The 12,101-nt window shown below is 53.6% G+C and overlaps 5 protein-coding genes across 5 annotated transcripts; 1 reads left to right on the top strand and 4 right to left on the bottom strand.

Moving 5' to 3' along the window:
- Positions 1-954: 954 nt before the first annotated feature.
- Positions 955-3,140, bottom strand: DSM5745_06540 (uncharacterized protein; the record flags this gene model as incomplete). Its single annotated transcript, XM_026748556.1, has 6 exons — positions 955-1,512; positions 1,596-1,969; positions 2,026-2,137; positions 2,204-2,760; positions 2,825-2,969; positions 3,039-3,140. The coding sequence occupies 6 exons, from the start codon at positions 3,138-3,140 to the stop codon at positions 955-957; spliced, it is 1,848 nt and encodes a 615-aa protein (XP_026602860.1).
- Positions 3,141-3,704: 564 nt separating this feature from the next.
- DSM5745_06539 (gamma-glutamylcyclotransferase family protein) lies at positions 3,705-4,508 on the top strand (the record flags this gene model as incomplete). The annotated part of the gene is made up of 1 exon (XM_026748555.1): positions 3,705-4,508. The coding sequence occupies one exon, from the start codon at positions 3,705-3,707 to the stop codon at positions 4,506-4,508; it is 804 nt and encodes a 267-aa protein (XP_026602859.1).
- A 539-nt stretch (positions 4,509-5,047) lies between these two features.
- Positions 5,048-7,276, bottom strand: DSM5745_06538 (E3 ubiquitin-protein ligase; the record flags this gene model as incomplete). The annotated part of the gene is made up of 1 exon (XM_026748554.1): positions 5,048-7,276. The coding sequence occupies one exon, from the start codon at positions 7,274-7,276 to the stop codon at positions 5,048-5,050; it is 2,229 nt and encodes a 742-aa protein (XP_026602858.1).
- Positions 7,277-7,584: 308 nt separating this feature from the next.
- DSM5745_06537 (uncharacterized protein) lies at positions 7,585-9,293 on the bottom strand (the record flags this gene model as incomplete). The annotated part of the gene is made up of 4 exons (XM_026748553.1): positions 7,585-8,406; positions 8,440-8,713; positions 8,794-8,927; positions 9,111-9,293. 4 exons carry the CDS (start codon positions 9,291-9,293, stop codon positions 7,585-7,587), a joined length of 1,413 nt encoding a protein of 470 aa, XP_026602857.1.
- A 344-nt stretch (positions 9,294-9,637) lies between these two features.
- Positions 9,638-11,405, bottom strand: DSM5745_06536 (FAD-binding oxidoreductase; the record flags this gene model as incomplete). The annotated part of the gene is made up of 5 exons (XM_026748552.1): positions 9,638-9,896; positions 9,960-10,324; positions 10,398-10,786; positions 10,878-11,094; positions 11,145-11,405. 5 exons carry the CDS (start codon positions 11,403-11,405, stop codon positions 9,638-9,640), a joined length of 1,491 nt encoding a protein of 496 aa, XP_026602856.1.
- Positions 11,406-12,101: the final 696 nt, after the last annotated feature.

The following is a 12,101-nucleotide window of genomic DNA, read 5'->3' as shown; positions in this document are numbered from 1 at the left end:
GGATGGAATATGTCGATGTTGGTAGATGAGAGATTCTGAGCTGGATGTACGGTACGGATAGGCTCAAACGGAGAAGGCAGTGGCAGCGGGAGTTGGAATTGAGAGTGAGACCCGTCAGCATGGAAATGGAAACGAAACCCCTGAGGTCAGCGACAGACAGACAGACAGACAGACAGACAGGTCTTGCTTTGTCTTATACCCCAACCCCAAGGGGCTGGGATCTGCACTCTGACACACCCGTGCAACACAACACAACACAACGCCAATTCCAGACGAGAATCCCTACAGCGATCCCCCAGCCGCTACCAAGCCAATGGCGGCAACCACCAAGCCAACGCCGGCGGCCGGCGCAGCCAAGAGGCTTGTGTCGTTGCAGCAAACCTACGCCGTGCCGACCGAGGGTCTGAGAAACGCCGAGTTTTAATTCGCTGCTCTGGCGCCAGGATCGCCTTTGTTTACCTACCTGATTGAGTGTCTGAGTGTTACTGTTGGGCTGCAGGCGCTGGTGCCTGCCGTCTCAGCGTTTGACTGAGTTGGAATTTCCTTGCAGGTGTACGATGGCTGTGCCGCGCTTACCTAGGTACAATACCCACAGGCAAGTGCCAAGTTCAGGACCAAGTCCTTAAGTACTAGACTGGAGACATCCTTGGTTGTTCTGGGCAGGCTGACCGCGTTACCGCTGGGGCTTCCTTCTGTTCTATTTTATCTTGACCCTCAGCGTCGTCGTGAGCGGGAGTCGTGTTTATTTGCTGCTTCCTTGCCGCTGTTGTTTGTTGGCGGGCTCATTTGGAATCGAACTGCTGGTCAGGCTTCCATTCATAATCAGTCTATTGATTTGCGTTTCCAAAATGTCACCACCGTCGCGATGGAGCGAGCTGCAGAGTAGATACACCTTGGTCATATATACTCATCAGCATGATCGACGGGCCCTATAATCAACGAGCCTGGTGTTGGTCAGTACATCCTCCTCCCAGTCTTGACCCCCTTCGGCAGACCCAGGGTATACGCAACCTCCCTCACCAAATTCATGAGCATAAAGTCACACCCGACCGCCCCCTGGATCTCCAGCGTCGCAGGGTACTCCTTCCCAACAAGCGAAACCCGACTCGTATACTCCACCGCCCCAACCGGCACCGCCACCTCGGGGCTCTCGTTCATCACGCTCAACAGATTCCAGCTGATGTACCCCGGCAGTGCGGGCGCGCGGCCCTCAACCGTATACGTGGCGGGGTCGTCTCTGTACCAGGGGTTCCCGCCGTTGCCGTTGAAGGGGAATACGACGAGGGTTTCGGAGCAGGTTTCCTCGTTGGCGGGGAGGAAGGCGTGGCGGTAGAAGGCCTGGAACTCGGATTGCAGAGCGAAGCCGATTTCGCCCAGGGTGCTGTTTTGCGGCGCCAGGGAGGCGCTCCCTGCGCTGTTGAGGGCGACGTAGGGGTAGCGGTTGAATTTCGCGATGTAGTCTTTTTTGAAGGCTCGGGTGAAGTTGTTTGTTCCGGACACGTAGGGGACGAGCTGGAGTGTTGAGATTCAGCTTCATTTCAGAGGATGCTACGAGATGATATGTTGGGCACCTGGGTACCTAGGTAAACACTTACATTTGCAAAATAATCCACCAGGCTGGTGTTCTGGCCGGAGTATTCATACCAGAGCGCGTTACTGTCGACCACGGTACGGTTTACGCCGAGGAATGCTTCCAGGTTCTGGACGTACTCTTCGCACGGCGCCGTGTAGTCCGGGTTGATATTGGCCCAGTACTCCTGCGGGTAGATAATCTTCCTAGGGAACTTGGTGTAGTTCTTGTACCCCACCTGGCTGTACATAACAGCACCGACGCTGTTGAAGGAGTCCACATCCCTGGCAAAATGGCCCGCGACATCGAACGGTCCGAATGGTGTTGCGGTGTTGTTGGTGCTGTTCTTGGTCGAGCGGATTCCGTAGACGCCGTTCTGCGCGGCAGGGAAACGCATGGCTAGGAGTGGTCAAGTTAGCATGGCATGAGTAAGGCAGGTAGCAAGGTCAACATACAGCCACCGGTATCCTCGCCAATGGTACTGTCCAGCCAGTCATACGCGGCCATAGCAGCACCTGAGCCAGCAGACGAGGCGCCGGGGACTAGATACGAATCGCCGCGGGGATTCTGGTGTAGCCTTGTCAACCTCAATGCACATCAGGAGATTCATTGATCAAATGAAGAAACTCTTACAAATGGCAACGAATAGTCAGGCCACTCGGCAATGCTGAGCCAGGCATTCGCGAAGACCGACAGCTTGGTCTTCCCCACAACAACGGCCCCCATATCGATCAGATGCTGGATTACCCCGGACGTCACATTGGACGGGGGATAAGTGCTGGCGTATGCACGGCTTCCGTACGTTGTTATAAGACCCTTGATGGCGTACTGGTCCTTCACGCCTATGCGAACGCCGGCAAGGGGTTTCTCGGGGGTCGGCTTGTAGAACAGCCTCGACGGCACGGCGATCGACATGTCGCCGGATAGGCCGGTGCCCCGTACAGGGAGGTCCTCGTAGGCGTCGACGTCGGTGGGAGAGGGTATAGTAGGTAACACAAACGAGTTCGTGTGGTCGTCGTAGAGACGCCAGGCGCGGTGCAGGCCGGAGCCCGTAGCAAAGTAAGGCCCGTCCGCGAGCGTCACGGTATCTTGCGAGGGAGCCCAGAGGACCCTGGTGGTGCCGAAGGTTTGGAGGAGAGACTCTGTTTCTGGGGCCAGGGTGAGGTCTTCAGGGCCTTGGAAGTAGAACGCTGGCGAGGATCTCAGGATCAGCCGAGGTTGGGTATGCGAGGAACGAGCCAACCATGATCTTACCCGACAAGAACCCCTTGGTAAGAACATCGTCTCGAGCCAAGTAATCGGAAATGGTGCTGTTGAGACATGATGCAGTAAGGGTCGCATTGGGCGAGGTGATGACAGTCACCGGGAATGGCTCTTTCGCGTCGAAGTCATGCGCCAGCTAAATGGCATGAACTGTTAGATTTATGGAGCTGTAGAAAGAGCCCGCATAGGTGAAAGGTCAGCCTACCTCGGTCTTTGAGGGGATGTAGTATTGCACATCGAGAACCGTGGCGACACTCGAGGCAAGAGCGCAAACAGGAAAGGCCGCCAGCAAAAGAAAGACATGCATTGTGACCGATTGCAAGCCTGTTCACATACAAGCCATGCATCGTCAATTGGCTCTATATACCTTGCTTCCATCTGGCCTTAGGACACAAGAAGAGATAAGGTGCAAAGCCCGATGCAAAGGCCGAACACACCCTGAGACCCACAGCATACTCCAACAGTCCTGAAGACAAAGATATAGGGTCGGGATATACCCGAGGGTCGCCATGATGGCATTCAATGATTGGATAGATTGCTCACGTAAAGCTTTCCCCTGCGATAATGAGATAACTTGAAGATTGTCCCCAGTTGCCATGGCAATTGGCTAGGTACGTGGAGAAACTGGTGCTTTGTTTGCGGCATTGGAGGATACAAAGCAGAGCAGACTCTGGGTATCAATGCGGGAGAGTAGACGAAGAGAGGGAGGATACTAAGAAGTGTCCATGTATCCGGAGTGAGAGTCCGTCAGTGGCCAGGAATCAAAGAGCATCAAAGCCGGGATTCCGGAATTCTGCTCCTTCTTTCTTTTTCTTCCAGATCTTTCCCCTGCCTGCTCTTTTCCTCTTCCTCTCGACCTTGGTCGAAGAACATGGATCTTCTGCAGGAGCTCGAGACCTTGGCCGTCGTCGTTGATGCCAACAACGACTATGACGGTTCTTTCAACGAGCTTTTCCATGCGCCCATGCCTATGGCCATGGCCGTCCCGAACGAGCAGCCATCGGCAGCCGCGGGCGTTCCAGATCTCAAGTCAACCTACCTCGTCAAATTGGAATGCCCACTAACCACTCCGGCCATGGTCCAAGAGCTTGCCGGGATGCTTCATCTCCCTCAGCAAGTCGACGGATCCGGAGACGCTGGAGACGCCTCCTTTTGCTTTGTGAATGGCACCGAGAAGAGCGCCATCACCGCTGCCCTCGCAGGTACATTCAAGCCCACTTTCATTCGAATCAACCGGGCAGAGAAGGCTCTCGACTGCAACAGCCCAGCTCCATGCCTTAACCACGACGCAACTCTCCCCCACCACCGCGCTACTGACGACACCCAGACCTTCCTGCCCGGCCAAAGCCAGTATCCTGCTTGGTACTTCTTCTACGGAACCCTTGCGAGCCCTGAGGTCCTCATCGATAAACTGGAGTTGGATGCCCCTCCTACCCTGTGCCCGGCCACGGTCCAAGGCGAATTGAGGACCTGGGGTGGTAAGTACAAAGCCCTGACTGACGGCGTTGACACCGTAGACGGCTGGGCTTACGAGGTCACTTCTGCCGCGCACGAAGACGTCCTGCGATACTATGAGACTGATCAGTATGAGGTCGTCAGGTGCGCCATCACCATGACTCACGCAGCAGAGACTGTCTTCGGACTTACGTTCCGATATGTTGGAGCTTGCGACTGAACCTGACCATGGTTCAAACGCCCACAAATTGATATCGTCATTACGGTAACGGGAAACCTTTTCCAAGGTTCCCTCCACCTGCATTTCAGGCTTCAGCCTTTTTCCCCGCAAATCAGGAACCCTGATGGAGGGTTTTTACCGACTCCCGAGTCCCGTGTTATTCTTTGCATGTGTAGATTACGCAATAAAACACATACGGGCATATAACCCATTGATTTCTTCCCAGTACATAGACCATATCCCATAAGCTACTAGTAGTCTCCTCGCCTTCTAAGCGCTCGTAATGCTATCGCACGCAGGTCTCCAGTTTTATAGGTATCTTAATCAAGGAAGAAAATGATAGGTAAAGAATGGATTCATGTCTCATAACATCGTGCAACCTAGCCGGTGCTAAGCCTAAGCTAACCCCAAACGCCAAAGCAATTTCATTCCAAATCCGACCACGCCATGCAACGCATGCTTGCCATGCAGGTAATCCAAAGTAAAGTAGGTAAGGTGAGAGTAGAAGCAGTCTTAGAGGAAAAAGTAGGTGAGACGCGTCAGATGTCTTCAATAACAATAACCCTCTCCACGACCCAATTGACGAGAGCCTGGCCCTCGGCTTTCCATTGTCCAGACTTCCACATGCCCTCAACCCAATACCACAGACTCTTCCCAGCGGGTCGAAGAAACATCGTCGAGTATCGTGCCCCTCCTCTCGTCGTGTTGACCGAAAGGTCGTGGTTGACGTTGATAGAAGGGATTCCTGCTCCTGCAGACGCAGACGAGGCACCGCCGGCACCGGCAGCCATCTGATGGCGGATGCGCCACTCGTACTCGGCTTTCTCTCCTGCTCGACGCGCAACGGCTTCTTCGTCTTCGTCTTGATACAGCTCGCACTTGTTGCACGCCGTGCAGCGAGCGCCAGGGTTGACGCGAAAGTGTTCGCAAAAGTGGCGGTATCCTTCGTGTTCCTCTTCATCATCCTCGTCCTCTTGATCGGGTTCGGGGTTGGCTAGAGGGTCTGCTTCGCCGACGTTGCCGAGGGGGTTGATGTTTTCCTGCCGGCGAGGGCGTCGACGGTCGCGGGGGCCTTTGAGTGGTGGACCGAGCGCTTTCCGGCACAAGTAGCACATGGAGTAGCCGCAGGTGCAGGTGAGTTTGTTGCAACCGGAGGATTTGACAAAGGAAAGGCCACAGCGGGGGCAGGTGCGCTTTACTGCGGCGGTGCGGGCGGCCTCCACGGTCGCGCGGAGATCAAGTAGCAAAGGTTCATGGCAGACATGGGGGTCACGCCACGGTTTCTGGCATGTTATGCAGCTGGTCCGTCGGCATTTGGTATTGGCGCAGGTGAATCTCTTCATGCGGATCTTGAGACAGAGGTTCAGTAGGGCGTTGTTGAGAATCGTAGGAAGAGCGGCGGGGTCTAGTAAGTAAATAATGCCCGCAATGACAAGAAGAAATGGTATCGTGTCCAAAAAGATGAAAATCATTAAAAGGGTAGAAATAAGTCCGTCCCGGCGGAAGCGCCAGTTGATCCCGTTTGTCGGAGGGTGGTAGACGGGATCAACCTCGGCGTAGGAACAAAAAGGGCAGCGGATGAGCTTGTACTGGGACCGGAGAAGAGCGTCGGAGGCGAGTCTGGATTCGAACTTTGAGTATGTTTCAAGGCCAGCTTTGTCGAGAAGAATAGCGCGTCTGACGAGCTCCGCACTGAGAATGCCTGTACACGGCTCGCTAGGAGACGGCGCCAAACACTTCAAGGTCGACCTCTCAACATCAACCGACGTAGACCATCCTTGGCCAAAGAGAGCTTGATGAACAGTGTGTCGAATGCAGTTAAAACAAATGAAGTGCATGCCGTCGGAGCATATCGATATCTGCTCGAACGTGGCATCCGTAAAGCAGCACTCGCACTCGTAGAGCGCACTAGCCGCTTCGGCTTCCTTTTCGTTCAATGCTTCAGCCAGTTCCATGTCCACGCGGTCTCGCTCCTCCTGCCGTGCTCGAAGTAACGGCGCCAACAGCGTTTCATATAGCTCGCGATCCAGCTCTTCGCATCCAGTCTCCTTCAACCGAGGAACCTGCTCTCCATCCGCATGGCGCTGCCAATGCATCAGAGGATGGCTGTCATCCTTGTCTTTCCTACGTCTGAAGGAAGGAAGAATGTTATGGATCGTTGCACGCCAAGTCTTCCTCGAAAGATCTTGTAGGACAGGCCGAGCACGAAGGTAGCAGAAATTCACCTCCGCCAGCACCGCATCCACGGTACTTCGGCTCAGCCCGCTGAATTCCTTGATCAGAACACCCCTCACTGCAAACTTATATTCCTCCGTCCGGAACCGCTCGTCGAGGGGAACCAATGACTCGGGCGTATCGGGATCAACAACCGCGGCCGCTGCCGCATCTTCCGGTCCAGACGTGGACGGAACATTCCATCGCCCTGCCACCCATTTCTCTTTATGACGCAGGAGCTGCTCAACGCAGACTGGGAGCCGGCTAGTCCCGTCGAATCGAAGGAGGAGTTCGCGAAAGACTTCGATTTTGACGTCGGGGAAGATCTGGACGAGGGTTTCGAGCGCGGCGTTGAGCTCCTCCTGCTCTCGTTTTTGGTCTTCGAGGGTGGAGGCTAGGGACGGTCGCGAGCGAGAGGATGAGCTGCCGAAAGGATTATTGCGGAGAGCTTCGCTGAGTGTTGCGGAGTAGCTGGAGCTGCCATTTCGCGATCGAAGTGGGGGAGTGGTTGTGCTGGAGCGGGAGAAGCTGGGCACGGATAAGGAGAGCACCATGTTGCATTTGAGTAATGTGAGGGAATGCTACATGTCGCCGAGAAGATGCAAAGGGAATAGGAAGAGAAGGACACGAGACTAGACAGGAGGGAGTGGGTGGGATGGCGAGAGTCAGCTTACGACTGCGGAGCGTTTGTTTGGCAGGCAGCCGGAATGCGTCACCTGATCGGAAACTTCCCACTTCCATCAACACAGCAACTGACGCTACTCATGAGTTTCTCACAATTTTAATCTCAAAAGCACTATTCTATGCATGATTCTATTCAAACTAACTATGGGAGCAAGCAAACTAAGGGAGATAAGTCGTGTTAAACAGGCGATTGCCGGTGTCGGTTCCGCCACGGCCGGTATATTTGTTCTCGGAGAGGCGCAGCGCAACAGAGAGGGCTACCCAATGCCACCGCCTTCTCCTGAACAACGCCTGCAACGACGATGATACGGATCGTGGTGTCGGAGGTGAGGATGAACTGGATGAATTTGGCGACCGTATCGCCATTGTTGATTACCGAATCAACAAGTATGATGGTCGAATTGCCTTCAAGATGATGCTGTTTGACATCCTCCGGCTTCGCTGCGTGGAGAAACTGCGCCTTGGGAAAGACATCGTTAATACCAAAAGCCATGGGCTCTCCACCCCGGATCAAAGCAACTATCAATGTCTGTCCTTCCCCGTGGAGCTTGGCCGCCGTGCTATGGGTGGCATGATGGACCTGTAGACTCCTAACCAAGGCGCAAGGTGCAATGATTGAGTTGAGGAAATCCGTGCTTTCGAAATCAGCGATTGGGAGCTGTATGGTATCTAGTCTGGGAGGCGTGGAGCTATTCGGCAACAGGCTCTGCTGGGCTCTCAAGCCGTCATTGACCATGGCCGAAGGTAGCTCGCGGTCCATGCTCTTGCTTCGGGTGGCCTCTTCGCCCACCACCACAAAGGCCTGGTCTGCTGCCTTCAGCATCGGCAGATCCAGTGAGCTATCTCCAAAGGCAATGACCCGAAGCACCCGATGTACATCTTTTGCACGGGCTACCAGTGCTTTCTTGACTGAGGCTATCACAACATATCCGTCCGCAAGGCGTCCGCCTCCCACAACTTGCACCGTCTTGGAGAGTCCTTGCCATGCAATGATCTTTTCCTATCCGCGGCGGAGTCCACAAGTAACAATGACTGGACGGATATGTCTGTTTTCGGCCACTCGATTCAGAAAGGTTATCATCTGGGGGTACAGCGGCGCACGTTGCGCAATCTCGTCACAGATGGTCTCGAACTTGGCATCGCTGGTTGACTCTTCGTATAACAGCATCGCTTGACGGAATGCTTCGTACGAGTATCCCATATTACTACCAAACAACACTTTCAACGGCGCGGAGCCTGGGTGTTCGTCGTCTGGCCTGTTGACCGTGTCCCAGAAAAGCGTTCCTGTATCCTCCGCGGACAAAGTTCTATCCGCATCCATCAAGAGTACAGATTCTAACCGGTTATGATGAGGCGCGAGTAATTCGTCTAGCATTCCCTCAGCAACTGCTTATGCTCTTCGTCATAACGCTGGGTATCAAGGAGCAAGTTCAAAAGCTTTTCACGCATATTGGGATAAAGTTTGGCGAACAATATGTTGTTGGCATAGCAGAGCCCACGCAGTTCCTGGATCTCGGTTTCCTGTCACACTTGCAAGTGTCGCAGTGAGTGAGTCGCCCGGCTTCTCGTGGTGTCATCCCGTCGCTGCATTGCAATCTGCCGGAAACGTGTCTGTGTGGCTTCGTCCAAGACCTTGAACATGGAGAGACCGCCAGGTGTTACCAAGTCAACTATCTCTGAACCTTAAAAGAAGGCAAAGCCAACCTGGCCAAGATCCTTCTTGAGTTCGTTCATCATGAAGGATTTTCCGCACCCGGGGATGCCGTATAGGCCGACAACGCGAGGAGCGGCGGAGGGAGACGACGACAGCGAGGGGGAGGAGGAGGCAGCTGTGGCAATGGTGCTCGCGTGAGGGATATTCCCCAAGGTAGTTGTTGCCGATGCCATGCTTAGTATTCGCTTATCAGGTGTAGGAAATCTAGGTCGATGGAGTAAAAAACGCCGAAGAGAATGTTGACTGAGAGATCTACAACTTCGCTGAAAACCGGAGAGATGGAATTGTAGAGAACATCCTCAGTCAGAGATTTTACCTTGACTGCAACAAAAAATTGTGAAAACAGACTTTCCAAACGAGATGGTCCTTCAGATTCTATATGAATGGCCCCGCTCTAGAGGTTTTCTTCTTTCCGACATGAATCAATCAATCTACGAGCGCCTTCTCCCTGCCTGATGCGGACGGTAACCGTTGGGGAATACCAAACGAAGCAACCACTTCTAGCTCGATGAGTTGATCATTCGTCCAACGACAGCGGAACCGGCATTCCCGCCCCAAATCTCGCCTCAGGATCCCACTGCTGCTTGAGAGCTACAAGTCGTGGCAGATTATGCGCGCCATACCACACAGCCGGGCCTTCATCCCCGTATGCTTCACCAACATACGCCCGACGCTGTTCGTAGCCCATGGTCTCTTGAAGGCGCTCACGTAGAGGGCGGATAAAGGCATGTACTTCATCCTCATATCGCGCATCATCAATGTAGTTGATGAAACCACTTTTGGAGACATAGGACGTTAGCACGAACAACCTTTGGTCTGGTAGCCTTGACTCAACTTACAGGTACGCCACGGTGTCTCTCCACGGATACCCGACGCCACGACGGTCCTCGGGGACTTCATTTAGTCCCTCGTAGGTATCGCGTTCAAAAAGCCAGAACCCGTTAAACCACTCGCGCTCGGCTGCGAAGGCGACATACTCGTTCCACATCTCCACGAGCACGGGAACATCCGTGCGTTCGAGGCCGGAATTCCACATTTCTGCGTTCCAGCCGTGGCCGCAGAGCTCGTCCGTCGGCTCACCGTAGGTATTCCATGCTCTGTGGATTACCGACTCACTGCGGGGATTAAGGGCTTGCGCGCTGCGAACGTGCGGCTTCGCATCGGCTTCATTGCCGAGGACGATGAGCCGGAGGGTTAGAGTTGCCTGTTTCTCCGCTGGGGTCAGTTCTGACACATGGCAAGGGAAGGGAAGGGAAGGGCTGTAAAGGCCAACATACCTCCTTGGTTGTGTGGTTATATCGTGCCCAAATGGACCAGAATGCCCCGGTACCCCTGACGTCGTCAAGGGAGTGCATCAGTTCAAAGACAGACCCAGCCTGGTCGTGTGAGAACAGAAAACTGTAATCCAGCGAGCGACCGCCGTTCGTCTGGTCGTACAGCTGGAACGTGGCGGAGACGACAATCCCAAAGTTGGCGCCTGCTCCGCGGATGGCCCAGAATAGGTCTGGATGAGAGGCCTGCGAGACAGTGAGAATCTCGCCGGTGGCCGTGACGACGCGCGCGGAAATAAGACTGTCAGCTAGACAGCCGTGGATGGTCTGCATGACCCCCAATCCGCCGCCGACCATGGTACCTATGGTACTGAGGCATCTCTCGGTTGTGATCGCTGGGGCTTTCGTTAGCTTGGCTGCTTGAATTATGGCGCCGGGATCAGGCGAACCCAGAGCTTTCCACGTTACGTGAGGTGGGAGACTCACGGACTTCCTTTTGCACGCCATAGACGGCGTTGTAGACTGGATCGTTTGTGACGCCTGCACCAACGGTTACTGTTTCACCTGTGTGGTCGATGGAGAGGTCATTAAGAAGGCGCAGGTCAATGTTGATACCGTCCCTAATTGAGGTGTACCCCGGCTTCACGCTGTGAGCGGACCCCGTAGCTAGGAAGGAGATGTTGTTTGCAACAGCAGTTCGGACCTGGGGAAGTTTAGCGGATGACTGGCCGTGGGGGCTCTGGTTGCACGCACGATATAGGCCACATCTTCCTCTGTTGCCGGTTGAATGGCAGCAGCGTACGACGGGCTTTGCAGCTCTGACCATCTCTCATTTGTGCTCGAGTATGCGGCGTCCCCAGGGAGGTACACATTGGCCTCGCTAGAAAGCGTAGTACCGGGGCTAAACAAGGCTCTGAAATTGAATGGATCTTCTGAATTTGTGGAACAGGTCGCTGACGCGATGAGAGCGATCAAAGTAGATAGAAGACGCATGAGCTGCAAGAACGAGAGCATACTGACTACTGGGCAGTAAACCTTGGAAGGGAGTAGAAACAGTTGGTGATTGGCTGGTGACTAAGTTAAGCCAGGGACAACCGGACAAGAAAAGACTTAAACTCTGGGACAGCACGCTTCTCTCTATCCAGTGTGTTGGCAACCTATCTCTTGCAGCTGATGGAAGATTATACCTTACTCCGGTAGAATACCAAAAGTTGGATTTTCAAATGAAACCTATGCTGTGTAAGATTGATTCGTAATGGCATTATCCGGCTGTTCCTTCTGAGCCAACTAAGATACCTATAGAAACCAGTTACACAATATCTGTGCCAGATGTCTTGATATGTCTTCTGCCGGCCACTCGGAATTGTTCCAATCTCTGGCCTACGGTACATCCAGGATATATTTTCCGTCGACTTTTGAAGTCCCACAGAAGAAGCAATATGAGTGCTAGTGACATGTAATCTTGAACAGCAGAGTTCTGTAACAGACTTAGTCCCTACTCTACATGGAGCTAAAGGGCGATGAATGTGGTCTTTCGAAACACGGTGGCTTTTGTAACATGTATATTGTAGAAATATCAAAGAATAAAGTCCTGATAGAGCAACTATCTCAGCAAATACAATAGAACTTTATACTAGAAATGGAATAAAAACCGCCTTGGGGAAGGCTACCCTAGGTAGGGCTGGGGATACGTTTAATCCCGGTTACAAA

The sequence above is a fragment of the Aspergillus mulundensis genome (genome assembly GCF_003369625.1).
Source record: "Aspergillus mulundensis strain DSM 5745 chromosome Unknown scaffold_6, whole genome shotgun sequence".
Classification (NCBI taxonomy): domain Eukaryota; kingdom Fungi; phylum Ascomycota; class Eurotiomycetes; order Eurotiales; family Aspergillaceae; genus Aspergillus; species Aspergillus mulundensis.
The sequence above is the reverse complement of the archived record's forward strand: the minus strand, read 5'-3'. Positions and strand labels throughout refer to the sequence as shown.